This window comes from Akebia trifoliata, chromosome 9 (genome assembly GCF_017979445.1).
Source record: "Akebia trifoliata isolate Shusen 1 chromosome 9, ASM1797944v1, whole genome shotgun sequence".
Lineage (NCBI taxonomy): Eukaryota > Viridiplantae > Streptophyta > Magnoliopsida > Ranunculales > Lardizabalaceae > Akebia > Akebia trifoliata.
The window spans coordinates 1,495,681-1,523,313 of NC_141383.1; the positions used below are offsets into that span (position 1 = coordinate 1,495,681).

Genomic DNA, 27,633 nt, shown 5'->3' on the forward strand with positions numbered 1-27,633 from the left:
TGATCTGATCCAGAACCATCCGATTTGGATCAAATAGGATTTGGTTCTAATTGTCGAGATACGTTGATTTTTTATTAAGTCTAAATTTTATTGAATTTTAATAGATCGATTCAAACTCAATATTTGTATGATTGAAATTCGATCCATTTATGTCCTGCATGTCAGTCCCATAGTATGTCGAGAGGGTCTCATTTGACTTAATTTGGCTAAAATTGGAGAAAATTTATACAAATGTTGTTTTTAGGTGTCGTTGCCATACCCACCATCTTTAACCATCCTAAAAATCTATACTATTCATAAGGGCGGAGCCAGGATTTTCTATTAGTGGGGACAAACTTACAATTAATTAGAAAGGGAGGGGGCAAAAATTGGAGGGAGTGGGGGCAATAGGGTCAAACGAAGCATCTCAATAATTCAAAATGTAAGGTTATCTTGAATTTAAACATAAATTCATGGGTATCTAAAATGCTCAAAAAAGTTGAGTGGGGGTAATTGCCCCCAATGTCTCCTTATTAGCTTTGTCCTGACTGTTCTCGAGATTTGAAATTCGAATAAGATAGAATTACGTGAATAAAAATGATGGGCTTTCAAAATTAAAAAAATTAAGATTCTTATTTTAAAAATGAAAATTCATCCATTTAATCAATTAGTTCTTGTTCGATTTTTATTTTTTCTTTGAAATTTTGAAAAGAAAGGCGAATTTTTTGATAGTGATCATACAACTTGAGCATTGCAAGCATCCCACATGTTTCTCTATAGTACACTTTACAGTAGAGGAGAATCTATCACCAGGATCAACCCATGATCGACGATGGATATTACATCTAGGGTAATATCAATTTCAATGGTCTAATCATCAACAAAGTACCTCTTTAATGGACCACAAGTCAAATATATCCTTAAATGTAAACCATCACTCAATTACTTTATTTGGATGGACACTAAGAGCATCAACGAAATGTTATGATCTTTAAGAATATTTTGATTTGGTTGGCTTTGCTTTGGTCTCTCAATAAAGGGTATTACTATTGGTCGGTGTGGATTGTTGCGCGAAAATTATCTCTCCTGAAAAATGTGATTTTTGATTTTTCGATCATAAATGCCCCCCCCCCACCCATCACAAAATCGTAGATCATTTGCTTCGGGACACAAAAGAAAAATATTTATGATTCTATGTATCCCAAGGCAAGTGATCTACGATTCTACGATGGGGATGTCAAAAAATTATTATTCTTATATAATTAAGCATTTTCCCACCTAAAGTAATTTTAAATCAAGCATGGGAAAATGTTTTCTTAAGTTTTAGAATCAATTCGATATGTCAATCTTTTCAAATTAATTTGTATACATGAGCCATCTTGAAGTTATAAAAATGAATTTTGTGTAAAAATGAAATCTAACATTTTGTTGCACCTAAGAAATTGTTTTAAAAAAAAATTGACTTTTAATTTTGGGTTTGGGGATAATTGTGAGAGAATAATATTAAGAAGTGAGAAAATCATTTTTCCTCAAATAATGATTTTCTGATGCCCCCCTCTAACATATGCCCCCATCACATAATTGTAGATCATTTTCCTCGGGATACAAAGATTCATAAATCTTTTTCTTGTGTATCCCAAGGCAAATGATCTATGATTCTGTGATGGGGGGCGAATGTCAGAGGGGGGCGTTAGATTATCACGATTCTTTTCCCTTTTTAGGTGGAAAAAAAAAATTGAATTCATCAAAATACACTTAAAAAATCATATATATATATTTTAATGAAAATCATTTTTCCGCCCATTTTTCATGCACAATCATACAGATCCATGACATGATATCGCCTCGGCAAATAATCGTTAAAATTGACTTTATAATAAAAATAGGTATTTTTATAATTAATTAGATGGTGTTGGAACTTAAAAGTCAACTCAACCAAATGTCTCACAATCTTCCATTTATTAAATTTTCAAAGAATAATAACTTTCAATATCTAAATTGGAATCATAACCTATAATAGCCGGACATGGGCATGTATTGAGATCCAATGACAATCATAGATGCATATGTTTGACCGAAACTGTGTCATAGATCGAACGGTTGCGATCTCTATGTTTATGAGCAAAATCTAACCTAACAACTCATTATTGAGAATCTTTCCATTCTAAATTTTAAAGAGGGGGGGGGGGGGGGGGGGAATGTGGCATTGCTAAGTTTATATTTTTATTAATATAAATTTTCTCCTTAATACAATATTTTTGTATAAAAATAATATAAATATAAAATTATTAAAATGATGAGTCGTAATTTTCTGATGCCTCTAACATACGCCCCCTAATGTGGCATGGACCAGAACCACATATCATTTCTTTGTGATACACATATGAAAAGATTTTATGATTCTGGTCCATGCTACATCATGGGCATATGTCAAAGGAGGGCGTCAGAAAATTATTATTCTAAACTGATATTTGAGAAAGTAGAGAAACAACTATATGGCCTCGAAGTTTCAAGGCTATAATCATAATATTTATATTTAAATGAAAATTTGATTTGAGTACAGTTGACACTTAATATCATTTAAAAATTATATTTGTTTAAAATATATTTTAATAACACATCATTTATTAAAATTATTTATAATGAAAAAATGATTTTGAACCCAAGAGTAGATAAAAGAGAATGAAAGGACTCGTCGTAGTACATCCTTTTTTTCTTCCTCAATCACTCTCATTATATATCCTTTTATAGCTTTTGAAGATCTCTTTATTAATAGAAATCTAAATTGAGGTGATTATTTGGAGGAAAACATATAGTTGGTAAATCCTTTTCATTCTAATCTAATTACTCTAGATATGGATCTAGGATTTGGCTTTTGATAAAGATTTGATCCGATAACCAATGTTAGTGACGATGAAACTACTCATGGTTTAAAATCTTGTTCATGACCAAGACTACTCGTCCGAGTCATCTCGGTATCGTCCATCAACGAGAAGAGTTGATAAGTCATCTCAAAGTAATATTTTATTCTCATTTGAAGGCATTCTTCTAAATCTCGTCCAAGATGATTCAAATAAATTAGGTGTTTCATTTGAGGCGACTTGGTCTCGTTCATGGATGAGACGAGACATCAAAACGAGTTTTAAAACCATGATATGCTATTTAGGTGGATACTTATGCCTGTACGTACTACCTAGGGGGGCAACTTGGTCTAGTTCAAATCGAGAACCGAACCAAAGCAATAGCTTTGGGGTGGTTTGGTTCGGTTTGGAACAAGTTGCGGTTCAATTCTGGGTTACGAAAATTGAGAGCTAATCAATTTGGTTCAGGTCTCGGATCAAGCTTTTATAGAACCGAACACCTATGCAATATGTACATGTATATAATAATTATTATGAATTATATTAGGAGTTAGGACATATATTAGTGGTTTTTTATGGATAAACTAATGATTTTTTATGGATAGATTTGGGATTTAATACATAAAATTTTATGTTTGTTTTTTATTAAAAAATATTATTTACAATTTATAGAATATTGGTAATTTTTAGAATTGAACCAAATCGATTTTAATTCAGTTTGGGTTGGTTTGGTTCCAATGGAATTTGGTTCGGTTTTGATTTTTATTTTGTGAAACCGACCTAGGTTGGTTCGGTTCCAATTTGACCTCAAACCAAACTAAGTTGCACCCCTAGTACTACTTAGGCGGTCATACGACTACGTCAATCAAAGCTTGGTATAGCTATAGAGTTTTGTGCCTATCCCTCTTTGTTACGTGGTGTATTTAATGTGGATTGATTCTAGATGAACCATGTCCCAATTCAATAGGCACTAATATTATAAAGTGCGAGACATTATTTAAGTTATATCAATTCTATATGCCCTTCCACTGACAGGTGGCTATTTAATATTGCACATGTGCTGGGTGGGATGGCACGTGCGGCCCACCAAAACAAAAATAAAAAATAAAAATAAAAAATAAAATAAAATCAATACATTTTTTTAAAGTATAAAATATATGAAGTTTATTAACATTTTGTGTATCAAATTAGATTTGATGCAATTTCTATTAGATCATATTCGAACTTGAATATTAAGATCCAATAAAAACTAGATCTGACAAGAGTTTAATCCAATTCTTACCGGATTGATTTTGGTTCCAATCATATTCTTATAAGATTAATCCCAAATTGACCTTAATCTATTTTGAACTCGTTTCACTGACAATCCTAAACCCTAATATAAAAAATTCAACAAAACATGAAGGGATATACTTAAATTACCTCTATTTTTTTTTCCAAAGAAAGAAAAAAAATATAAATATAGGAAAATTTTAAAGAATTACTTAAATTAACTTTTATTGGTTCATTATTAATAAAATATATGGGTATTTTAGAAACACCCTATTATTAGAAGTAAGATCAGGTTTACCTCTTTCGAACATAACTTAATGTTGATGATTTAATATTAAAATTTTGATTTAATAAATTTAGTATTTTGAAAATAATAAAAATTTCACCGTTAAATCACCGAGAGAAAGCAACCTAGACTTATTATGATAAGGGTAAATCTAATATTGTATTTTGCAAGGAGGTAAATTTAATATCATTAATTTAACAAGGTGGTATTTCTAAAATACTCAAAAGATATTTGGTGTGAGAATTAAGGGTATTTTGGTACATTTGGTCATGATCATGGCACCCATGCACACATGAAACAGTTTTATAAAAAGTATAATAATAGTGGATACCTTAAAAATTAACAAAATAATTGTGGATAGATATAGGATAAGAATTTGGCGAGGAATACGATTCTTTCTCCAATTAATCGCAGAAGTACATTCACACTCAAACGAGTAAAACATGCCAGCAAATAGTGCTACGTGGCATCGTTAGGTGAAGTGAGAGTTAACACTAGCGCACGTGGTAGATGACTGGATCAACTGGTTCATAACCGGAAAAAGCCGGTACAAGAAAGATTAAAAAAAGATTCTGAATCGGACGGTTGAGATTTAACGATTGTTGGATTCGAAAACACACAGAGGTCTATTTAATAAAATCTTTCTCTTATCACCACCGTCTCTGTAAGAATTTCGGTGGAAGCAAAAGTGGGTTTTTTTTTTTATTATTATAAAAAAAGCTGGAAGTTGGATTGTTGAAGGTTGAAGAAGAAATTGGATTCGAATTTGAAGAGTTGTTTTAGGGTTTTTGAGGGTTAGATCTTTTGTATTTTGTTGGGTTGGATTTAAAAAATTTGATTAATATGGAGAGGGATTTCTTGGGTTTGAATTCCAAGGATTCGGTAACTATAGTTGAAGAGGAGATTAAGGATGGAAGCAAAGATCATGGTATGATGTCTTATTTTGATTTGGTTTAATTTGATTTGTTTTGTTTGATGGAACCCTGGAAGAGTAGATTTCTTAGATTTTTTAATTTTTTTTTCCTTTCTGATTTCTGCTCTTTGGCTCTCATACTTTTGCTTTAGCTCTCAGTAAGCCCAGAAATCTCAAACGTGATAACTAAATTTCCTGCAATTCTTTATTTTTTTAATGAAAAATGGGTCTCCCTTTTTTTAATTATTTTTTTGTGTTTTAGACTTGAGTTATTGATTTGCAGATCAGTTTTAAGAAATAGGTGGTTTTGACCCAGAACCCACAAGCTTGATAACTAAATTTCCTGCAATTTATTACGTTTTCAAATTTTTTTTTTGAAAAAATGGGCCTCTCTCTCTCTCTCTCTCTCTCTGTTCTTATTTATTTATTTAAATTATTTGTGTTTTAGACTTAGAGTCAGTGCTTTGGAGATTATCTCAATTTTAAAAATGGTGGTTTTGAAAAATGGGTCTCTCTCTCTCTCTTGTTCTTTTTTTTTTCTTTATTTGTTTATTTGTGTGTTAGACTGTAGTTATAGATTTGAAGATCATCAATTTTAAGAAATGGGTGGTATTGCCCCTGAAATCTTCTCGTTTTTTAATTGAAAATGGGTCTCTCTCTACTTTTTGTCCATTTTATTGGTCTATTTGTGTTTTAAACTGAAGTTATTGATTTTGAGACCGATTTTAAGAAATGGGTTGTTTTGATTTCTTATAGCGATGCTAACTTGCGCAGGTGTGATCACTGCGCCTCCCCTGAAATCATATGAGAGTTGTAGCAATTTTTATTTTAAATGGTTCTGTGAATTTAATTCTAGGAATTTGGATTCACAAACTTCTATATCTCTGGATGCCTTTGTTTCCTTAACATCTACGATTTCAGTTCATGTTAGAATCACCTTTTTATCTAAATTTCAAAATTTTAATCTTATCTTCTGATACCTATTGTTCTTACTTTTTGATCTTTTTCTGTTTATTTTCTCTCTCCCTCTTTTCTTTTTCTTTATTTGGGTAAGGTTTTGCTAACATGCGCTTTTGGGTGTTGGGGGTTCTTTTGATGGAAATGTGTTATATTTCACTGATTAATGCTTTGGTCAGTTCCTACCACAATAAAAGAATAAAATATTTGTATCATCTGAATTAATTAATGAATTAAAATATATAGTTATATTCTATTGTTCATCCTATCTGGATAATTGTATGGGACAAAGAGTTTGACATTTAATTTCCCAACTATTAGACTATGAAGATTCCTTCTTTGAGTTAATACTTCATGGGTTTAATCTCTCCCTGAAAGGCCTCTCATCTTAACTTGTTTAACAAAGAAACAATATGTAATTTGTTCTTATGCAATTAGTGATTAATTTGTTCTAACTTTATGTTGGTTTTTCGAGATATGATTTACCCATTTTGTAGTTATTTCTTAATTTTTAAGATCGGTGCTGGCATTGATTAATTCTATCAAGTTTGGAAATGGGTTTTTGTATGATTTTCGGTTTTACGAATTTTATATTTTGTTCTTAATTTTGAATTTTTGATGTAGTACTGGTTAATTTCATCGAGATTTTGATGAAGTCGGGAGTTTATGATCTTCTCCATCATTTATAATTTTCTTTTCCTTTCTTAGGTTGTGAGGGTAATTTCAATCAAAATTGGGGATGGGTATGTTGGATCACGTTTAAAGCTAATTGATCATATTTTGTTCTTGTTTCGAATGTGTAGCGTTCAAGAGAGGTTCCGGGATGCAGTGGCCTTTCTCAAACAAGGTCTCGGCCCTGCCTCAGTTCATGCCTTACAAGAATGTTCAAGAAGAGAGGTCCAAAAAGATTGCATTTGATCCTCTTACCTCATCCGGGTTTATGCCCATATCAACTGCTGATGCTTTCGACACCCATCACAAATCATTCACCGGTGTAGTCCAGGTTTAATATGAACATTTTTTGAATTAGTATGTAATTGTAGAGATAATAATTGTAACATATATTCCTAATTGTAGTAACTAATATATATTTTTTTATTTCTATTTCCGGCCTTCGATTTCTACCAGAAAAACTTAGTTCTCGATAAACAAGGGGGTACCCATTATACAATGGCAGCGCATCCCTTGCAACATGGTGACACGCATTCAGCCAATCGTTCTCACGATATTAGAGCGTTTTCAGCCTCGAACCATATGATTTCGGTTGCTATGGGCAACCCTTTCTTCAAGACCCACTCTCCAACAACCACTCACAACTTTGGTGCCGCCTCTGTGAAACAACAACAACCACTTGGAGGAATTCCAATTATGGCTAATCTGACGCATTCCTTTGTTGCTAATGGTGGTTCCATGGTTGGGTCTGCTGATCAGAGGTAAACAAAAAATTACCGACTCTTTAATTTGTTAATTTTAATTCTTACCATTCATCAAAAGAGGTCTTGATGGTAATTTACACCTTAATGAGTCTTACAAATCATGATTATCAAAGGTTAAGATTTTAAATTTTTCTCAAGGTTTTGAGAGAATTATTTGGGGGAATTTGTTAATTTTCATTCAAATTTGTACTTAGAATGTTAAATTGAAGCTTTTGTATTTCTTCTGCAGAAACATTTCCAAGCAAGCGGGGGCACCTGCTCAATTGACCATCTTTTATGGAGGTTCGGTGAATGTTTATGATGATGTCTCCCCCGAGAAGGTACTCTCCCTCCTACAAACAAACAAACACACATGCACATATGGTGGTTCAATGTGCTGAGAATTTTCTGTGTTTTCTTTTTGTTGGGTATTTATTTATATCCAGGCTCAAGCTATTATGTTCTTGGCTGGGAATGGGTCTTCGGTGAACCCTAGTCTAAATCCAAGAGCCCAAGTGGTGGTACCAACCTCCAAGCCGGTTGTAGGTGATGGTGTTCATGGTAACCAATCCCATTCGACATCACCTTGTTCTGGTCTATCAAGCCCGATGTCTGTTACATCACATGCCGCTGCTCAGTCCGGGTGTGGATCTGGTGGCACTGATGAAGTGATGGTAGCGAAAACCATGGGAGCGTTGATAGCTCCTACTAGCCTACCGGAGCCTCCAAAATCATTCACGACATCAGGATCAGCTGCTACAACTCTGATGCCAGCAGGTATTACATTGTAATTTTTAATTGGTGGCCTTGTTGAGAGCTGTTAGTGCACCCCAACCTTTACTTAGTACACCTCAATTAAAATAAAGAAAATAAGTGAATGGCTGAGAATAAGTAAAAGTTGGGGTGCCAATAAAAGCGCTCTCTCTCTCTCTCTGTTTTTTCTAGATTTTTATTTTTTGGGTTTAGGATTTTATATGACCTTGATCATAATTGTGAACAACTACTAAAATTGTTTGATCGAGTGTTGTAATGTTTTGTAATATTGAGATTATAATTTGAGCCAAACCTTGGTAATGTTTTAAGAGAGTGTTTTAATCTTTAATTTGGGTGTCATAAATAATTTAAGAAATCGGGGTGTAATAAGTAAAAGTTGGGGTGCCAGTAGCAACTCTCTTGTTTTATTAAAACATAAGTATAAAGTAGTTTGATCATCATTGTGTAATATATGTATAACTTTGATAATGATCCTAATTCATGATAAATAAACAATTGTTTTGCTCTTCAGCTGTTCCTCAGGCTCGTAAAGCATCCTTGGCTCGGTTTCTAGAGAAGCGCAAGGAGAGGTAATTTCTTGGGTTAGTTACTAATTATTTTCTTCACTTGAAGTTGAATCAATTTATGAAGTGAACTTGCTCAATCTTTCATTTTTTTCATCCCTGTAAAGTCATTCATGATTTTTTGGGAACATAGTTACTAAGTCGTCGACTTTTTCAAAAAATTGTGTTTAAATCGCAATTTTAAAGATTGACGATTCAATCACGACTTTTTGAAAAAATTGCGATTTAATCATATATGATTTAATTGCGACTTTATCTTGACTTTTTGAAAAAGTCGCAATTTAAACAAAAAAAAAATGTTATTTTTTTGCTGAACAAGCTATTTTAAAAGACCATTTATTCTTAACATAGTAGAAAAAAATATATTGTCTTAACACCATTTCTATTTTTTCCCGATTTTTTTGTTTTTTTTTTGACTTTTTCCCGAACCCCAAATGGGTGACTATGTGCGGGAAAGCTTCTATTGCCACACCAACTTTTTTCTAATCGCACCCCAATGTGTGCTCATTCTTTGGTGATTTACATATGAATTGGGGTGGCATTAGCAAAAGTTGTTGTGGTAATAGAATCTCTCTATTTCGGCAAATTTCCTTCTGAAGCACTAAAATTGTTATTCTGTCAATAATATTGACATATCTACGCTACTAAAATTACCTTCCATCCATCTGACGTCTTGTCCTTGCCAAATGTAGGGTGATGAGCATAGTGCCTTATAACACGAGCAAAAAGTCTTTAGATGGCAGCACCAGCCCCAGATCCCATGGTGTAAGTTTCTCTGGAAATAATGGTGTAAAGGAGCAGTCATAGTGTCTTTGGTGCTGGCTAAGAATGAGAACAATATTGAAAATTTACGTACTTTAGAGAGATGTAAGCGGAAGAACGCTTTTTCATTTCTAATTTCGATTCTTTCCTGTCTCAAATATCAATTAAGTCACTTTAAGTATATGGTTTTTAGTCTGTTATTGTTTAGTTGTATTTCGTTTCCTTTGAACGTGATCGGAGCCTTTCATCCGAGAACACTTAATGTAACAATTTTACTTTAATACAGGGTAAGTAAGCTTATAGTCTTATTTTTTGTTTTTATATGCTTTCTTTTGAGATGATTACACAACCATAACACATGGAGAGAGTTTCTAGGTGAATTGGAGAAAGAAGACATGGGGGCTTCTCTAAGTAGTTCTTGTGTTTTGTGATAGTTGTGTTCCATGAGGGATGCAAGTTTATGGGAATATGGTCCCTTTTAAGGACCACACTCTTTAATCCCAACTTCGAAATTTGTTAATTTATGAATTCTACAACAGCTTTAGGGCTTAGCCTTGGTTCTAGGTCCACTTCAACATGTTTCCTGAACAAGGTTCCGGGATGCAGTGGCCTTTTTCAAACAAGGTCTCGGCCCTGCCTCAGTTCATGCCTTCCAAGAATGTTCAAGAAGAGAGGTCCAAAAAGATTGCATTTGATCCTCTTCCTTCATCCGGGTTTATGCCCATATCAACTGCCGATGCTTTTGACACCCATAACAAATCATTCACCGGTGTAGTCCAGGTTCGATATGAACATTTTTTGAATTAGTATGTAATTGTAGAGATAATAATTGTAACATATATTCCTAATTGTAGTTACTAATATCTATTTTTTTAATTCTATTTCCGGCCTTCGATTTCTACCAGAAAAACTTAGTTCTCGATAAACAAGGGGGTACCCATTATACAATGGCAGCGCATCCCTTGCAACACGGTGACACGCATTCAGCCCATCGTTCTCACGATATTAAAGCGTTTTCAGCCTCGAACCATATGATTTCGGTTGCTATGGGCAACCCTTTCTTCAAGACCCACTCTCCAACAACCACTCACAACTTTGGTGCCGCCTCTGTGAAACAACAACAACCACTTGGAGGAATTCCAATTATGGCTAATCCGACGCATTCCTTTGTTGCTAATGGTGGTTCCATGGTTGAGTCTGCTGATCAGAGGTAAACAAAAAATTACCGACTCTTTAATTTGTTAATTTTAATTTTTACCCTTCATGAAAGAGGTCTTGATGGTAATTTACACCTTACTGAGTCTTACAAATCATGATTATCAAAGGTTAAGATTTTAAAATTTCCTCAAGGTTTTGAGAGAATTCGTTGGGGGAATTTGTTAATTTTCATTCAAATTTGTACTTAGAATGTTAAATTGAAGCTTTTGTATTTCTTCTGTAGAAACATTTCCAAGCAAGCGGGGGCACCTGCTCAATTGACCATCTTTTATGGAGGTTTGGTGAACGTTTATGATAATGTCTCCCCCGAGAAGGTACTCTCTCTCTTACAAACAAACAAAGACACACAGACGCACGTATGATGGTTCAATGTGCTGAGAATTTTCTGTGTATCTTTTTGTTGGGTATTTTTTTATATCCAGGCTCAAACTATTATGTTCTTGGCTGGGAATGGGTCTTCGGTGAACCCTAGTCAAAACCCAAGAGCCTTAGTGGTGGCACCAACCCCCAAGACGGTTGTAGGTGATGGTGTTCATGGTAACCAATCCCATTCGAAATCATCTTGTTCTGGTCTTTCAAGCCCTATGTCTGTTGCACCACATGCCGCTGCTCAGTCCGGGTGTGGATCTGGTGGCACTGATGAAGTGATGGTAGCAAAAACCATGGGAGCATTGATAGCTCCTATTAGCCTACAGGAGCCTCCGAAATCATTCACGACATTAGGATCAGCAGCCACAACTCTGATGCCAGGAGGTATTACATTGTAATTTTTAATTGGTGGCCTTGTCGAGAGCTGCTAGTGGCACCCCAACCTTTACTTATTACACCTCAATTAAAATAAAGAAAATAAGTGAATGGCTGAGAATAAGTAAAAGTTGGGGTGCCAATAAAATCTCTCTCTCTCTCTCTTCTGGATTTCTATTTTTTGGGTTTAGGATTTTATATGACCTTAATCATAATTGTGAACAACTCCTGAAATTGTTTGATCTGAGTGTTGTAATGTTTTGTAATATTTTGATTATAATTTGAGCCAAACCTTGGTATTGTTTTAAGAGAGTGTTTTAATCTTTAATTTGGGTGTCATAATTTAAGAAATCGGGGTGTAATAAGTAAAAGTTGGGGTGCCAGTAGCAACTCTCTTGTTTTATTAAAACATAAGTATAAAGTAGTTTGATCATCAATTGTAATATATATATAACTCTGATAATGATCCTAATTCATGATAAATAAACAATTGTTTTGCTCTTCAGCTCTGCCTCAGGTTCGTAATGTATCCTTGGCTCGGTTTCTGGAGAAGCGCAGGGAGAGGTAATTTCTTGGATTAGTTACTAATTATGTTCTTCAGTTGAAGTTGAATCAATTTATGAAGTGAACTTGCCAGATCTTTCATTTTTCTTTTATCCCTTTAAAGTCGTTCATGATTTTTCAGGAAAGCTTCTATTGCCACACCAACTTTTTTCACCCCAATATGTGTGCTCATTCTTTGGTGATTTACATATGAATTGGGCTGGCATTAGCAAAAAATGGTGTGGTGATAGAATCTCTATTTTTTGGCAAATTTCCTTCTGAAGCTCAAAAATTGTTTTTCTATCGACAATATTGACTTATCTACACTACTAAAATTACCTTCCATCCATTTGTCGTCTTATCCATGCCAAATGTAGGGTGATGAGCACAGTGCCTTGTAACACGAGCAAAAAGTCGTTAGATGGCAGCACCACCCCCGGATCCCATGGTGTAAGTTTTTCCAGAAATAATGGTGTAAAGGAGCAGTCATAGTGTCTTTAGAGCTGACTAAGAATTAGAACACTATTGAAAATTTGGGTACTTTAGAGAGATGTAAGCGGAAGATCGCTTTTGCTTTTTCATTTCTAATTTCGATTCTTGCCTGTCTCCAATATCAATTAAGTCACTTTTAAGTATATGATTTTTAGTCTATTATTGTTTAGTTGTATGTCGTTTCCTTTGAACGTGATCGGAGCCTTCCATCCGAGAAGACTTAATGTAACAATTTTACTTTAATACAGGGTAAGTAAGCTTATAGTCTTATTTTTCATTTTTATAAGCTTTCCTTTGAGATGATAACACAACCATAACACATGGAGAGTTTCTAGGTGCATTGGAGAAAGAAGACATGGGGCTCCTCTAAGTAGTTCTTGTGTCTTGTGATACTTGTGCTCCATGAGGAATGCAAGTTTATGGGAATATGGTATCTTTTAAGGACCACACCCTTCAATCCCAACTTGGAATTTTGTTAATTTATGAATTCTACAACAGCTTTAGGGCTTAGCCTTGGTTCTAGGTCCCCCCCTTTTTTTTTTATCTTTTCAAGAACTAAATATCTAGGGTTCATATATTTATTTCATACTTGTTTGTCCTTATGGTAGCATTTTGGAAGATTATTTAATCAAAATTTTTGCTTATTGGTTATTTAGATATATATACCCTCCACATAAAGTTCTTCAAAATTTTCATATAAATTATGTGTTGGAGCTTAAATTGGGTCATCTCTTCTAAAAGTTTATTACTTGTAATGAAGATAAATTTTAATTTGAAAAAAACAAAATTATTAACTCCTATCTTTAGTAAAATAAATTTTAATTAAGTATATTTTTGTAAAATATATGTTAATTTTTTGAAAGAAATAATTGTGTTACAATGATTCAAAATAATTTATTTTTTTCATTCAATTCTTGAGCATCGAAACCGATTGGTACCCACATTTCTTTGTGGTTCCAATTCTAGTTATACACCTATTTTAGAATCAGTACCGACAAAAACTTGATTAGAAAAAATATAATGATTCCGATTCTAAATATCTTAATAACCAAATCGAAATTGACCCATTGACACCTCTAAAGGTTAGTGGTATTTCATCAATTTGAAAAGGGTGTCTCAAATATTCACCAAAACATGGAGGAAAATGTCAAAATTACCTTTAAATTAACATTTTAAATCTATTGTGTAAATTTAAGTCAAATTTGTATGATATTAAATATTCAAAGAGAGATTGATATGTAGTGGGAATGACCACCAAGGCATGGACTCTTGGATTATAATGCATGTCTCGGAGGCGGTCGCCACTACATATCATGGGTTTCACATCTTATACATCTATAATTGAATTGAAAGCAACTTGTTGACACCATTAAAGAAAGATAGATTTATGGAAAGACCCTTGCAATTTTATTACAAAAACTCTCTTCCTTTATCAACTTTATTATTGGATCAAACCTTACTTTATGAATAAGGTTAGCATGACTAATTTAGTAAGATTTCAGCTCTTTGAGCCCACAGGAATTATCAAATTAGCCATCCAATAACAAAAGTCTTCTAGATTTCATGGATAAACTCTGAGTAAAAAAAAAAAAAATTCCAAAAAAAGAAAAAGTCCTTTTGAGCTTGATCGTAGATTTTGAAAATTGATGGTTACCAAACTCTCAAATTTAAAATTAAAATTCAACGGTGAAAATTAATTAAATTTTTAATTTTTTTAAAAAATTTCTTAGAATTTTCTCCTTTATAATTTTGTGGATTAGATCATGTTTTTGGATGGCACAAATTGATGTGGTTAGAATTTACTCCAAGATATGTTAAGTAACAAATTAATCACATAAATTTGAAATTTATGATGTGGATCCCACTCTAGGGTTTGCTCAGTAACGAACTTGATAATGTGAGGTTTGGTGGGTAATAAACTTCATAAAGCAAGGATTCCTTGAAGTTGTCAGAACTCAAAGGGAGTTTTTGTAATAAAAGTGCAATAGTTAGGTCTGCTGGATAAATCTCTCTTAAAGAAATGCCTCGCCGACTTTTATTTGAATTTTAAATCTTTTTACGAAGGATTAATTATTTAAACTGCATAAGTACAAAGTTCAAAGTATATTAAAAAATATCATAATATTCTAAAAGAAGAAAAATCTAAATCTACAACTTGTACTTGTGGTATTGTTTCCACGACTAGTCATTTTCATAAATACGCATTTGCATCAAGTTGTTATTATTTTCCTTAATACTTTCAATGTGTATTTGAAAGGTACAACCCAAAAACAGATTGATTGAGAGAGATAGAAAGAGAAAGTTAATCAATCTCCATGGTTTCTCTTGCATTGCTTGAAATGAGTCATTTTGTCAAATAATTTATAATATTTTATGTCCGCAAAAATAGAATGAGGTGTTCTACGAAGATGGTTCGAGTTTTTTTTGCAAAGAGTTGTGCTGGAGTGACCTCAAGATTAGACCTCATATCAGTCATCTTGACGTGAAAGTGGATAGGAGCCATAAATGCTTTTTCGCTCTTATTTTGAGGAAAAGCATCTATGCTTCCTATCCATTTTGTGAGGTCCAATCTGGAGGTCACTTCAATGTTATTCTTTTGCAAAAAATCTTGAATGAATTATGTCTTTTATAAATTTATGAAAATTAACATATATCCAATTTTGTAATTATTTCCTTTAACAAAATTATTATATATTGTACGGTCACATTTGCTATTTGCTTATTTATCGTTTCTCTGAACCGATATTCGATGAGTGAACTATCAATTTTTGCAAATATTATTTTTTCATGAAAATAAATGAAATATACATAGTTTTATTATTTTAATAAAAGTCAAGTCTGCTCACAGTCTAATCAATTTGATAACTTTTCGATTCAATTTTTAAAGCATTGGTCCATCAATTATGCACCAAATAATTATTATTTAAAAAAAATATAATTATGAAATCAAGTATATAGTTTTTTTTTTTTTTTAAAAGAGTGGAACTGTTTTAGTAATTTTAGCAAACTACATAGCTGTTTTGGTAATTTCCTTGATAAAAAAAATATCATTCTTAAACCAAATGGAGATTTGATTAATGGTGTAGTGCTTTAAGATGACTTAAAAGAGTATAAATGAAGAAAAAGAGATTGAAATGGTCAAAGAAGGTCAGGGTCACACATGATGGGGTGATGTTTCACGTGAGAAAAATTGAGCTAAAAAGGAGGCAGCAACTTGCATCCTTCAATGACTTAATTATTGTTATTGATGAAAATATTGGCCTCACTACTAACCACCATTCATGACCTTGACCCTGACATCACTTATTCTCAAATAAAATTTTCATTATTTTAATTATTTGGCTGAGATGGAGGACTCATGTGATGCATGTGATGATGATGACTTGTTGATAATGATTCAAGTTTCTCATTTAAACCAAAAAACAAAGGAAAATATCTTGGCAATATTTGAAGTCGGATATCGTTATGATTTGTGGAGCCTGATGGTACGAATCAACAAGGAGTACTATTCATCATTTCACACCAGTCTTAGTTGGCCGAGCTCTCGAAAGAATTTTTTTAAAGATTATTTTCGTAATTTCACTTGTATATATTATGAAAAGCCCTAGTTATATTTTCTTGGACATATATATTTTCGTTTTTCTTTGGGTAAAAAGATGTTATTTGTAACTGAGAATTTTCTCTTTTCATAGTGGAATTGGTGTGATCCGTGGGCATACCTCAATCTTGAGGGAAATACGTAAAAGTTTTAGTGTTTTTTATGTACTTGCATCTTGTTCTTAATTTTCTTCTTTATTGTTCTTGGAGCGGTTTTGCCACAGATATATGTAGCATGGTTTTAAAAATTATCCGATACAGATATAACTTGCCCGATAAATCTCTGTATCGTTCGTGAATGAGAAGTTATTCACCTATTTCCATCTTATTCTTCTTCCTTCTCGGATCTTTCTACTCCTCTTCTTCTTCTTATTTATGGATTTATGGAAACACTCTCATCTCATTCGAGATAAAGGGAAGACTTATGTTGTTCATGAATGAGATGACACAACGTGAAAAAAGCCTGTATTTGATGGCCCTAGACCGTTGAATATCATAGAATTTAACAGAACAAGAAGTTGAATTTTTTTGTTTTTGACGGATTGAAATTGTCAAATTAATGGAGGATGGAGAAATTTGATGGCTCTAAGCCATTGAATTTGGGAAAATAAAATTTTCAATGGCCTTGGACCGTCGAATTTCGGTTTCTAAAATTTTCTTGTCAAAATTTTGGTTTTCACATAGTGTGAAAAGTTTTTTCAAAATTTAAAGTCATGATTCATAGAGTAGGAATCATTTTCCTCAATTCATAAAGCCTTATCCTAAAGTAGAATCTAATTTGGACTCAATTCAATTGTAATTAAGTCAGATTTGAATAAACAAATAATCATAAAGCCTTATTCTACAGTAGGAATCTTGTTCCTCAATTCATTTTTATGAGAGTCCCTATAGAGCTAGTGGACATTGTAACTAAAGATGCTAATGGGCATATTTCTATGAGAGACAGTAGTTGCTGCTGATGTTTTTGTGATTGGGGGTCTGCCTAACATCCCTTTAATTTTCCAAAAGAAAAAAGACTTATAAGATGAAACTTAATTGTTGATCAAAGACTCGCATCTTGCCACGTGTTGCCCCGAACCGAAAGAACTCAAATGTTGTTCAATGAGTAGGGCCTTGTTGCATACTCTTCTTTATGAAGTTGTATCATCATTTGTTTGGCTTCCTCTTCTTCTAACCATTGCAATAAGAGCTTTCACTCTTTTACAATTTACGCTTGATATTGAACTCAGCTTCGGGGTAATAAGCGTTCGGGACCTTATAGTAATATGTGAATCTGAATGCAGCAATCCCTTTATTCAGTTTGATTTGAAAACACATCTTCCAGTTCATCACCATTGAGTACCCCTTCCTTATAAAGATCATCATTTAGTAGTGCTCATGTGAAATTAAACTTGATTTTATATGGCTGATTCAAGAGCAGCAACTTCCATTTTGAAGAATAAAACGGGCTTTCAAAACAAAGATTTATCGGGATCCATACGAGTACTACTATCTTGTCTCATAATCCTGAAGAGTCTTATTGATGTAGTAGATGACTCTTTCATGTTACCTTAGTATAGCTCCATTCGATGTCACTTCGACTAATAATAAAATGATAGAGATCTTCTCGGAGTGAAGGGGACCAGAATGAGAGGATTTTATTCCCTAGCTAGCTCGATCCTTTCAAATTCTATGTGAAAACTTAAAAAATTGACAAGAAATTTAACGTGCCAAGGCCCACAAATTTTAAAAATTGAATCTCAATGGCCCATGGCCATTGAAATTTTTTGTGTTCCCCAATTCGACGGTTTAGAGTCATCAAATTTCTCTCATCCTCCATTGATTTAATGATTTTGATCTGCAGAAAAATAAAATTTGACAATGAAAATTTTGACACCTTGATCCGTCAAATTTTACGAAATTCGACAGCCTTGGACCGTCAAATATAAGATTTTTTCACATTGTGATATGGATTCCAATCACATATCGGATGAGATATGATGAATCTATTGATGTATTGAGTTACTCCTTTCAATAGATGGCATCTTTTGATGTGCGAGTTAAAGGAAAGCCCCTTTGGTAAATTACAAAGTACAAATTCCTCGGTCACATGTGTCTTCATGATTGATTTTAATAGCTTAAAAAGATATGAATCAGACCAACAAATTATACTTGATTTGTAAGGTATTTAGGTTTGTGATCTATTTTTGAATTCCAAGGATATATTATACCACTTTGTTGTTGGACAGATTCTTTGAGGACAAATACTCTATTCTTCAATTCAGAAATTGTGATTTAATAGAGTTGCGTCCTAATCTCAATCTGAATTCTGAGCTGCCCCTATACTCACAAAAAATGAATTTTCTCTCTTGGAAAATCCTAAGAAAATAAATTTTTCAAGAAATTTCTTTAAAGAAAAATTCTTGAAATTTTCAACACTTGTACCCCTTTTTGGTGAGTTCAAATTGAAAGTAGAGAAAATAAAGTCCTACGTGGAAGCCTATAATTACAAGTAAACAAAGAAATCATAACTACACTACTCATAAAAAAATAAAAACACAAGGTTATCTCTCAGAAGCGCTAAATTTAACGTCTTCAACCAGACCTATCAAAAGGTTTAATCCCTAGGAATTTCCTAACATCTAATTTGATGGACACTTCAATTGATTTTTTTATCTCAGATGTTAATAAGACATATTTGTGTCATATTAAAAACATGAAAAATATTTTGCGAGACGATCAGCATCCTACGTATGTCCTTAATCATCACATTTTTAAGACAATTTTTGACCATTGTGTCCCTAAGAAATGGAAAATTTTAAGACAACCAAGGCTTTGCTATCTTGTAAAACTATTGGTTGGATTAGATACGAAGTTTGAGTTGTCTTACTGACTTCCAAAGAGGTTTCGCATTGGGTAGTGGTCAGATTTTTAGGAATTGAGTGACTAACAAATTAAAGTTGTTCCTCGATTCCATTTGGACAATATTCTCCTTTGATGGTAAAGAAATTTTCTTAGTCATACTTATAAAATTATCTTGCTTATTGGGAAATTAAAAAATAGCTCGACTCTTAGAGGTTACTGTTGGGCTTTGTGGAGCCTAGTTGTATTTGATCTGGTTGACGATCCGACCTAACCCAAATAATGTTGCGTGATATTTTAATGGAAAATTTTTTGAGGCTTAGTCCATGAAGTGAAGGCTTGGGCTGATTTTGTAACTCATTGTGAATCATGTGTGCAGTATATAGAAGTCGTTTTTGGTGATTAGGATTTTTTAAGGTTTCAATTGTCGTTTTTAAGACTTGAGCCGCACTTTGTAATTCTTCTCGATACTAGTGAAATCCCTACAACTCCGTGGACGTAGGCAAATTGCTGAATCAGGTAAATAATGTCTTGTGCATGTGCTTACTTTCTTTTCGACGTGTGTTTTTCTCTATTTCTATTTCTCACAGGTTGGGAATTTCGGGTTGAATTTCCTACAGTTACCTTATTTGAAAACCGATCATTATCTTTTTCTTGGACTTCCATCATTTCTATGGTTGGAGTTGTAACCTCATTGATTTGTTTTTGAACTTCAATTGATAAAAGGTTATTAGTCATTGATAGACAATCATCGAATTCCTTACATAAGTGGTTTTGGTGACAAAAGGTATTTTGAAAGAATGGTAGATTTTCTAGAATTAACATATCCTCATTTTTTAATTAATCAAATTTCCTTTCTTCTGAAGATAGTGTTAGATGGATCAATTGAGTCTCCATTTTGACTAAGACTTAATCAATGTCTTGTTGTTGTTGGATGAGTTGTTGTTGTTGATTTAACAACTTAGTCATCAAATACTCTAATGACGAAGATTGATAAGATGACAAATATAAGCGATTGAACGCTAACTCTAGCTATGCAATTATATATTTGAAGAATTGTTGAGAATCGTAGAATTATTAGGGACTTATGGTTTGATTCATCATCGAGGTATCGTGTATATATAAATTTTCATGGTTATCAAAGTGACTACCCTGAGTGAATTCGTTCTGTTTAAGTATGGTATCCGAGGAAAACCAATTATCTATGTGGTATGGTTGATCAAACGAACTAGATATCAATATCCAATAAATTTTTTGAGATTGACGCATATTAGTCTACGTAGCACGAAGCATGGGCAGACTTAAACAACACTCAGGAGAATAACCATGATTATCGCACAAGACACACGTGATCCATGATTCTTTCCTAAACTCCATGGTAATATAAATTCTATTTGATCTCCCTAAATTGGAATTTCTATCTTTACTTTTGCTTATCAAACATACACACTGATTAAGGTCTAAAAAGTGGTTTATAGAGTCCTAATTACATAGACTTTATTAGTAGATTATACACTAAATCCCCTAATAAGATATAATTCATTGTTAGCTCATAATTATTATTGATTTCAAATAAATGGTATATTTTGGACCTAATTACAGTTATTTTCATGTAACAGGAAAATTCGCAAAGTTTTGAAAAAGAATCAATAGAATCCGAAGCATTTACTGTGATCCAAGATCCGAACCAAAGTCACAAACCAAGACCTAGACCTACTGGGCCCGCAAGGACCGTGGTGCCCAGGTCACCTTGGGCGGCGTGGTGGTGTTGATGAAAGACTCATCGTAATTTGCACAGAAGCTTAGAGGTTATATAAACTTGTATTAAATTAAGGTTTTGAAGTCGTGTTGTTTACGGAAGGTTTCCGAACCCTAGAAATCCTAATCTGATCTCTATAAATAAGAAACCATACTAGAGCTTAAAAGAGAGCTATAAATGTATATCAAGATCATCAGAATTAGATTTAAAGAATTAAGGTTTTTCGTATTTTCTATTATTAGTTTTGATTTTTGTAAGGAGACTTTGTCAGATTCAATTCTAAGATCAATAAAGATAAGTTTTTCTTTTCTCATCTCTCTCTTTTTATTTTTATTCTATTATTATTTTTGTAATATTTCTAGGCTAAACCTCCGTTAAAGAGGTCAATGAAGCCAAATCAAAATATACTGAATGAACTTATTCTGAATCTACCTTGTTTAATGTTCTTAGTGATTTACTTTTTGTTCATAAGTATTAAAAATCTATTTTAAATTATCGAGAGTTCTAATAATTTAATCATAGATAAGGTCAAGTTAAATCATGCATAGTTCCAGTAGTTTGATTTTGATTTTGATATTTATTTATTTAAAGAGAGAATTATACTTTTTAATTATTATATGTGCTAAATCAGATTTACTTTCTGATCTACAGGCATTAGTTTTGTCTGAGTAGATTGAGATAAAAAAGGTTTGAACTTGTTCATTTACCATATTTGCTATGGTGGATTTGACTGATCTAAACTTTTCTTTTATAGTTTTATTATTTCCTTTCTATTAGATTAATTGATAGATACTTATAAATTAGTTTTTTTTATTAGTTACTCATAATCTTTAGTTGATTTTAAGTTAAAAAGATAATTGGATAACTTTTTCTTTATGGATTGACCCTTTGTTTACCAAGATTTTATTTAATTTTTGTTATGCTATTTCCTATAGATTTAATACTCGATGAATACACACACACACACACATGCAATCTAAAAATCACACAAATAAAAGACTGGACCTATGAAGGGTGCCTTACTCTAGACTACTCCTAATTGTTTCAAAGGGATAGTCTAAGCCTTCAACCTAGTTCTCTAAAATCAAAGTCAGCTAGTTCAATCCCCAAATGAGAGGTGGCGCACAATGCTGATCAAGGGCAATCTTGAATCACCTTTTTGTCTTGAATAAATGTAATATATTCCCCTCGTATAACAAGGTACAACGGGGTAGGATTTTGCTTAGGTACTGACCTTAATCAAGAAATGCAATTGTGCAATTTAGACTAGTTTTGCCTATTGAGCTCGATGGGACCTAAAGTCAAGTCTAGCCAATTTTTAGTTGAATTCCTATATGAATTCAGTTAACATAACAAGACAAGAGATCGGTGATGAAATCTAATTCTTATTTTATGGTGTCATCTTTGTAAGGGTGTCCTCTTTACCAAGTGCAAATCCATGTGGGCAAGAATAATCAAACAAAAACAGTATAGAAACCCATTAGCAAGAATTTCAAGGGAAGGGGGGGAATAAGTTTTACCTTCCATTCTAGACGGTGGATGTACTAGTTAAGTAGCTTGAGCCATCGACACCAGTTTTGATGTACAAACTCAAGGGACCAATATAGTTACGTCCCACTGTCGTCCTTCTCTAAAACTATTACACTCCGAGCCTTCTTGGATAAATAAAAAAATTATTTAAAACTAAAGTAAAATTCTACTTTAAGTTTGATATTGAAAAAAAAATGATGTTTTGTGATGAGGAATTTGATCCGGATGACCAAATAAAGGTTTAATCAAAACTCTCTTTTAACTCCTCGTCTTGAAAACAACGAACAAATCTGAAGTCAAATTTTTGCAATTTAAATATTTCATTTGGTTCACAATTAATGCAAAAAATTTCTTCAAAAACTCAGATGTACGTATCTCGAGGATTTTTCGCGCCGTCAAAAGCACAATAAGCACTGCAGTAAAATTTTGATATTTCTAAATTATTTTTTCCTGTGTTCTAATAGATTGAGAATTAGAATGAAAATATTTTTAAAAGATAAAATTCGGATTCGATAGAAAACCTAATAAAATTTATCAAAATTTTTTTGGATCAAACAGTTGTCCCTGGCAGTGACGCCAATTTGTTTGTATGTAAATTATCAATAAAAATAACATAACAAAAATATATAAAACCTTGGCAAGAAAGAATCGATTAACTGATACAACATTGATCCAATAATTTCTTTTGACTTAAAACAATCAATTAGGTTTAAAGTATTCAAGAAAACTAAATTAAAACTAATCTAAAATAAATAGGAATGTGATTCACAATGTAAAGAATTGGATCAGTCAAATCCACCAAAACAATTCACCTTATCAATTTATTTATTTCTTATTATCTCGATCCAATTAACAAAGCTAATGCTATTGGATCGAAAGATAAAATCTGTTAATTCAAATATTAATCCCAAAATTCTATGATAATATTTAATAAGACGAAATCATAGATAAAAATATTAATCTCTAAAAAAAAATAGTTTAACTTGATATTATCTAAGATTAAACTATCAAAATCATGAGATTAAATAATTTTATTCAATGATTGTTACTTAAGAAATTGGTATCAGAATAAAGCATTCAAGTACAATCAAAACAAATAACTATCTAAGATGATTTTGTTTGGGCATCATTGACTTCTCTAATGAAGATCTAGCCACAAATCATACAAAAAACAATAAAAACAAAATAGAAATAAAAGAATAGAAAATTAGGAAAAATAAAGAAAATATCTTTATTAATCTTGACTTGAATCTAGCAGAGTAATCCTTTTGTTTACAAAGCTTGAATAGAAAGTAAACCTAAAAAATCTAAAAATTAAAAATAAAAAAGAACTAGAGAAGATGATCTTAGTGGAGATAAGATAATTTGGCTCTGGTCTGGTATCTTATTTGTAGAGACCAAATCAAATTTTTCTTTAGGATTTGGAACACTTTCATGTTTTACAAAAACTCAAAAACCTAATTCGTTTCGATATAAATCATGTTGCCTTATTGATGTATGAATTTGGAAGATAAACTTGTTGGCATCACAACGCCGCCCAAGGTTCTCATTGTGTCACGGTTCTTGTGGGCCCAATGGACCTAAATTTTGGTCTACAACTTTGTTTTGGGTCTTGGATTACAACATACCTTTTCATTCGTCCTGATTTATCCTTTTGGCTCTTACGATTTTGACCTATTACATGTAAATAACCATAATTAGTTCGAAAATACACAATTTATTTAAAAATAATTATTATTATGAACTATCAACGTATTTTGTCTATTTAGGAGATTTTATGCATTTTTCAACCTTAAAGTTTCTGTAAATTGGGTCTTAGAATCAACTTTCTAGGCCCTGATCAATAGCATTTTTAGGTCAAATGGGTATAACAAGGATCTCTCATTTCTGTGAGGACGATGGCAATAATGAGTGCTAGGCTAGGGTGGCAACAATTGCAACCATGAGAACAAAGTGGACAACTATGGTGAAGGTCTCTGTTATCGGGCAATGGAAAAAGGGAAAGATATTAACTTTGAGTTTATTTAGGAAAAATTGTAAATTTAGTTGTTATGAAATTTAAAGGCCAAATAAAAGAGTTGAGACATAAGAGTTGCCCGCTTGAAGAGGGGTTGTACCACCAACTATAGCATGTGCTTCCTACCAATAATAGCAATCGGTATGCATAACAAAAGTGAAAAAAAATAGTTATAGAACAACACAACCAAATTCTTATATAATTGAAACTTGAATAGGGTAAGTAAAGCAATTTGATTACAAACAGATGGCAATAACAAGTAGCCACCTATGTTTAAGACTAAAAATATGCATAAGCATAAGGGCATATATCATAGTCAATCAACTAGAAAATTGAACTAGGTGAAAGGATTAGAAGTCAGGTACTAGAACCTTGCCCACTATGTACTACATATACGGGTAAAAAACACCAGTAAGCTAATTGAACTTAAAGATTTTAATAGGAAAATGTATACTTGCTTTAACCAGATTAGAATACATATATTAATTTTAAGTCTTTGACATGGTTATCACACTTAAGACGATCTTAAACCGTTTTTCGTTTGAAAGGGTTTATAATCGTTTTAAGACACGTTTCAAATTCACGAATTTGAATTAATGGTGCCTAATTGTATTGTTGGAGGTGGGTTATGGGTTAGTTCCTTGAATGAGTGGGAGTGGGTAGTTGAGAGTTGTTGGTGTAAGAGTGGGGAAATGGGTTAATGGATAATTTTATTTTCTCTTGTATTTAAATTCATTTGGGTGCAACATAAATCCTAGTCCGCATTCTATCTTAAGCCAAAAAATATACAAATTCTATTAAAAGACTTAAAATACCCAAATAGATGGGCTTGGATAAGTAAAACAACTCATCCTACCATATTCGACCATTTAGCACATATGATAAGATATTTTATGGATTTTGAGAAACATTTATAAGAAAATATTGAACCATGTCACTAGATCAGACCATGGAAATACTAACCATGCCTTTCTCCCATGGAGTGAGTGAGGCAAAAGGCATAAGATGTGATAAATTGTATAAATAGACATGAAAAACTAAAATGAAATCTATGTGCTTACAGGACATATCTAATCTATCCATCAGGTAAAAGCATTTGCATTATCACCATGCCAACATGAGTGGGCCCCCCTACCATATATTAGGGCTGTAAAATTAACATAATTGTACATCAGAAATTTAAGAAACACACAACAGGATTCCACTTGGCTATGTCCTAGACCCAAACATAAACATGGTTTGTAATAAAACTAAATGTTCAATGTAAGACCACATGAAATAAAGGACACATGGGAAAATTGAAACAAGATGCTCTAGGTGAAGTAGAAAAGCTTGATTTTAGGTAACAACCTCAAAAGAAGCATTGACATCACCAAAATATACCTGAGACTAGTAGCTGTGGCAAATCCTATCCAGCTAGTAGTAGTTTTCCTACATGAACACAGAAAAGTATTGAACAAACAAGATGTGAAGCAAAACAAAAAAGTATGTACATCCAACCCAATAATTATATTAATGGAATTGACTTTAAGGTTTCATCCAAGACAAGGTTAACCTGCAAAGAACTCTTGATGTTGCAATAAGGCATTGGGAATGAAGAACCCTATAACAAATTAGAAATCATTTTTTTGATCAATTAGAAGGCTTACTAATAAAATTGCAATTAGCCTGCATCAACTAGACATGCCCTAAAATAATTGATTAAACAGAAACACAAATAAAAAATCATTTGCTAAGACCCCATAAAACTCACAAGATATACAACTTATTGCAAATAAAAGGAATTGCAAGTTGTGTTTTAACAGGAATTTAAAAGGTCAAAGGACCCATGTCATTGTAGTGAGTGTAGCATCATTCTTCCAATTCAATGATCTGTATTTGATATAAAATTTTCATGATGAGCAACTGTTAAGTTAATAAAACATAAAAAAGTTGTCCAGAAATTGATCTTCCTGTTTGGATCTAAATGACAGATCTGAAATAGCAAAACCAAGTGTAGCATGGGGATTGGGGACTCCACATTAAACTAAGATCCATGTAACCTCAAGTTGTTACTTCAATAGCAAGGGAGGAAAACACATTAAGAGCTTTTTTTATAAGTAAAATCACATTAACTATTAGAGTATTAGTAGGTCAAGCATGGTCTATTCTCTGGAAACTTAACATTTTTAATCCAAATCTTAGACATCTTTTGTGGAGAACTTAGAAATCTCTTAATGATTTAGAGATACTTTGGGCCCCAAAAGAAGATAACATCCATCAAGACAAGGCGTGAACTATGAAGGATTCTTCTTTAACAGCTTCAGTCCATGCCTTTCCAACTCTAATTCCCTTTTCAAAAAAAATTTAAATTTTGTAAAACATTTAAAAGAAAAATCACAAACATATAATTCAGATGTAAAAGAAAAAGTACAAGAATTCTGCTAAATGAAATAGATAATCGATTTGCTTCCACCAAACACAAACACAAACAAGATCGATTGTCACAAAATCGAGAAGATTGAAGATGAAGAATCAGTTTTTGAGATAGAAGAACAAGGGTTTGATTTCTTCAAATCTTCAAACATTAAAAAATATAGACAAAAAATAAAGAGAATGGATATTCCTATTTAACATAATTTAACCAATTTGTAAAGAATTGATAAATTTCTATGCTAAATCACAAAAGAAACTTCGATTCAGAGGGAATGAGAGAAGAACATATGACCCAAACAAGGTTTTTAAAAGAAGAACTTACCATAAATGAGATTAAAAAACTGAGACCCAGCCAATCTACATGTAGAATAACTAGGGTTTGAAATCTTGAAGAAATTCACAAATTCGAACTTGAATTAAAGTAAGAAAGCTATAGAGCTAATTCGTTTGATCGCGAAATCGTCAAATTCGTTGAAATAAATTAGGGTTTCAAGTGAGAGAGTAGAAAAAGATGAAGAGTTGCAGAAATCTAGGAAGAGAACCTAGGAAAAATCGCACTTTTTGAGCTTTTGTTCTCTTTTACATTTTTGTTCTGCCTCTAGAATGTGAAACTTAAAAGCTTTCCCGTCGATTTTCCTAAATATACAATGCTTTGTAGAAACGATTTTTAACATTGAAACGACTACATACCATTT

At 32.6% G+C, this 27,633-nt stretch overlaps 2 protein-coding genes and 1 long non-coding RNA gene across 4 annotated transcripts; 2 read left to right on the top strand and 1 right to left on the bottom strand.

The window, feature by feature from the left end:
• The first annotated feature begins 5,052 nt into the window (after positions 1-5,052).
• Positions 5,053-10,103, top strand: LOC147394003 (protein TIFY 6B-like). The gene is made up of 7 exons (XM_086453490.1): positions 5,053-5,326; positions 7,072-7,271; positions 7,397-7,701; positions 7,934-8,024; positions 8,130-8,460; positions 8,969-9,026; positions 9,713-10,103. Exons 1-7 carry the CDS (start codon positions 5,242-5,244, stop codon positions 9,825-9,827), a joined length of 1,185 nt encoding a protein of 394 aa, XP_086309616.1. The 5' UTR covers positions 5,053-5,241; the 3' UTR covers positions 9,828-10,103.
• A 145-nt stretch (positions 10,104-10,248) lies between these two features.
• Positions 10,249-13,049, top strand: LOC147394004 (protein TIFY 6B-like). The gene is made up of 6 exons (XM_086453491.1): positions 10,249-10,562; positions 10,688-10,992; positions 11,224-11,314; positions 11,423-11,753; positions 12,251-12,308; positions 12,665-13,049. Exons 1-6 carry the CDS (start codon positions 10,359-10,361, stop codon positions 12,777-12,779), a joined length of 1,104 nt encoding a protein of 367 aa, XP_086309617.1. The 5' UTR covers positions 10,249-10,358; the 3' UTR covers positions 12,780-13,049.
• An 11,644-nt stretch (positions 13,050-24,693) lies between these two features.
• On the bottom strand, positions 24,694-27,628 carry LOC147394005 (uncharacterized). Of its 2 annotated transcripts, XR_015181278.1 has the most exons (3): positions 27,261-27,628; positions 26,079-26,126; positions 24,694-25,954 (listed from the first exon to the last, which is right to left on the bottom strand). It is a non-coding gene; the product is annotated as an uncharacterized LOC147394005 (long non-coding RNA). The 2 variants fall into 2 exon arrangements; XR_015181277.1 differs by lacking the exon at positions 26,079-26,126.
• Positions 27,629-27,633: the final 5 nt, after the last annotated feature.

What these genes read in the sequence shown, in the direction of transcription:
- LOC147394003 (XM_086453490.1), top strand. Translation starts at nt 5,242, where the DNA reads ATGGAGAGGGATTTCTTGGGTTTGAATTCCAAGGATTCGGTAACTATA. An exon ending in CATTCACCGGTGTAGTCCAG is followed by an intron (nt 7,272 to 7,396) that starts GTTTAATATGAA and finishes GATTTCTACCAG; the next exon opens with AAAAACTTAGTTCTCGATAA. An exon ending in CTAGAGAAGCGCAAGGAGAG is followed by an intron (nt 9,027 to 9,712) that starts GTAATTTCTTGG and finishes TGCCAAATGTAG; the next exon opens with GGTGATGAGCATAGTGCCTT.
- LOC147394004 (XM_086453491.1), top strand. Translation starts at nt 10,359, where the DNA reads ATGTTTCCTGAACAAGGTTCCGGGATGCAGTGGCCTTTTTCAAACAAG. An exon ending in GTTGAGTCTGCTGATCAGAG is followed by an intron (nt 10,993 to 11,223) that starts GTAAACAAAAAA and finishes TTTCTTCTGTAG; the next exon opens with AAACATTTCCAAGCAAGCGG. An exon ending in ATAATGTCTCCCCCGAGAAG is followed by an intron (nt 11,315 to 11,422) that starts GTACTCTCTCTC and finishes TTTTATATCCAG; the next exon opens with GCTCAAACTATTATGTTCTT.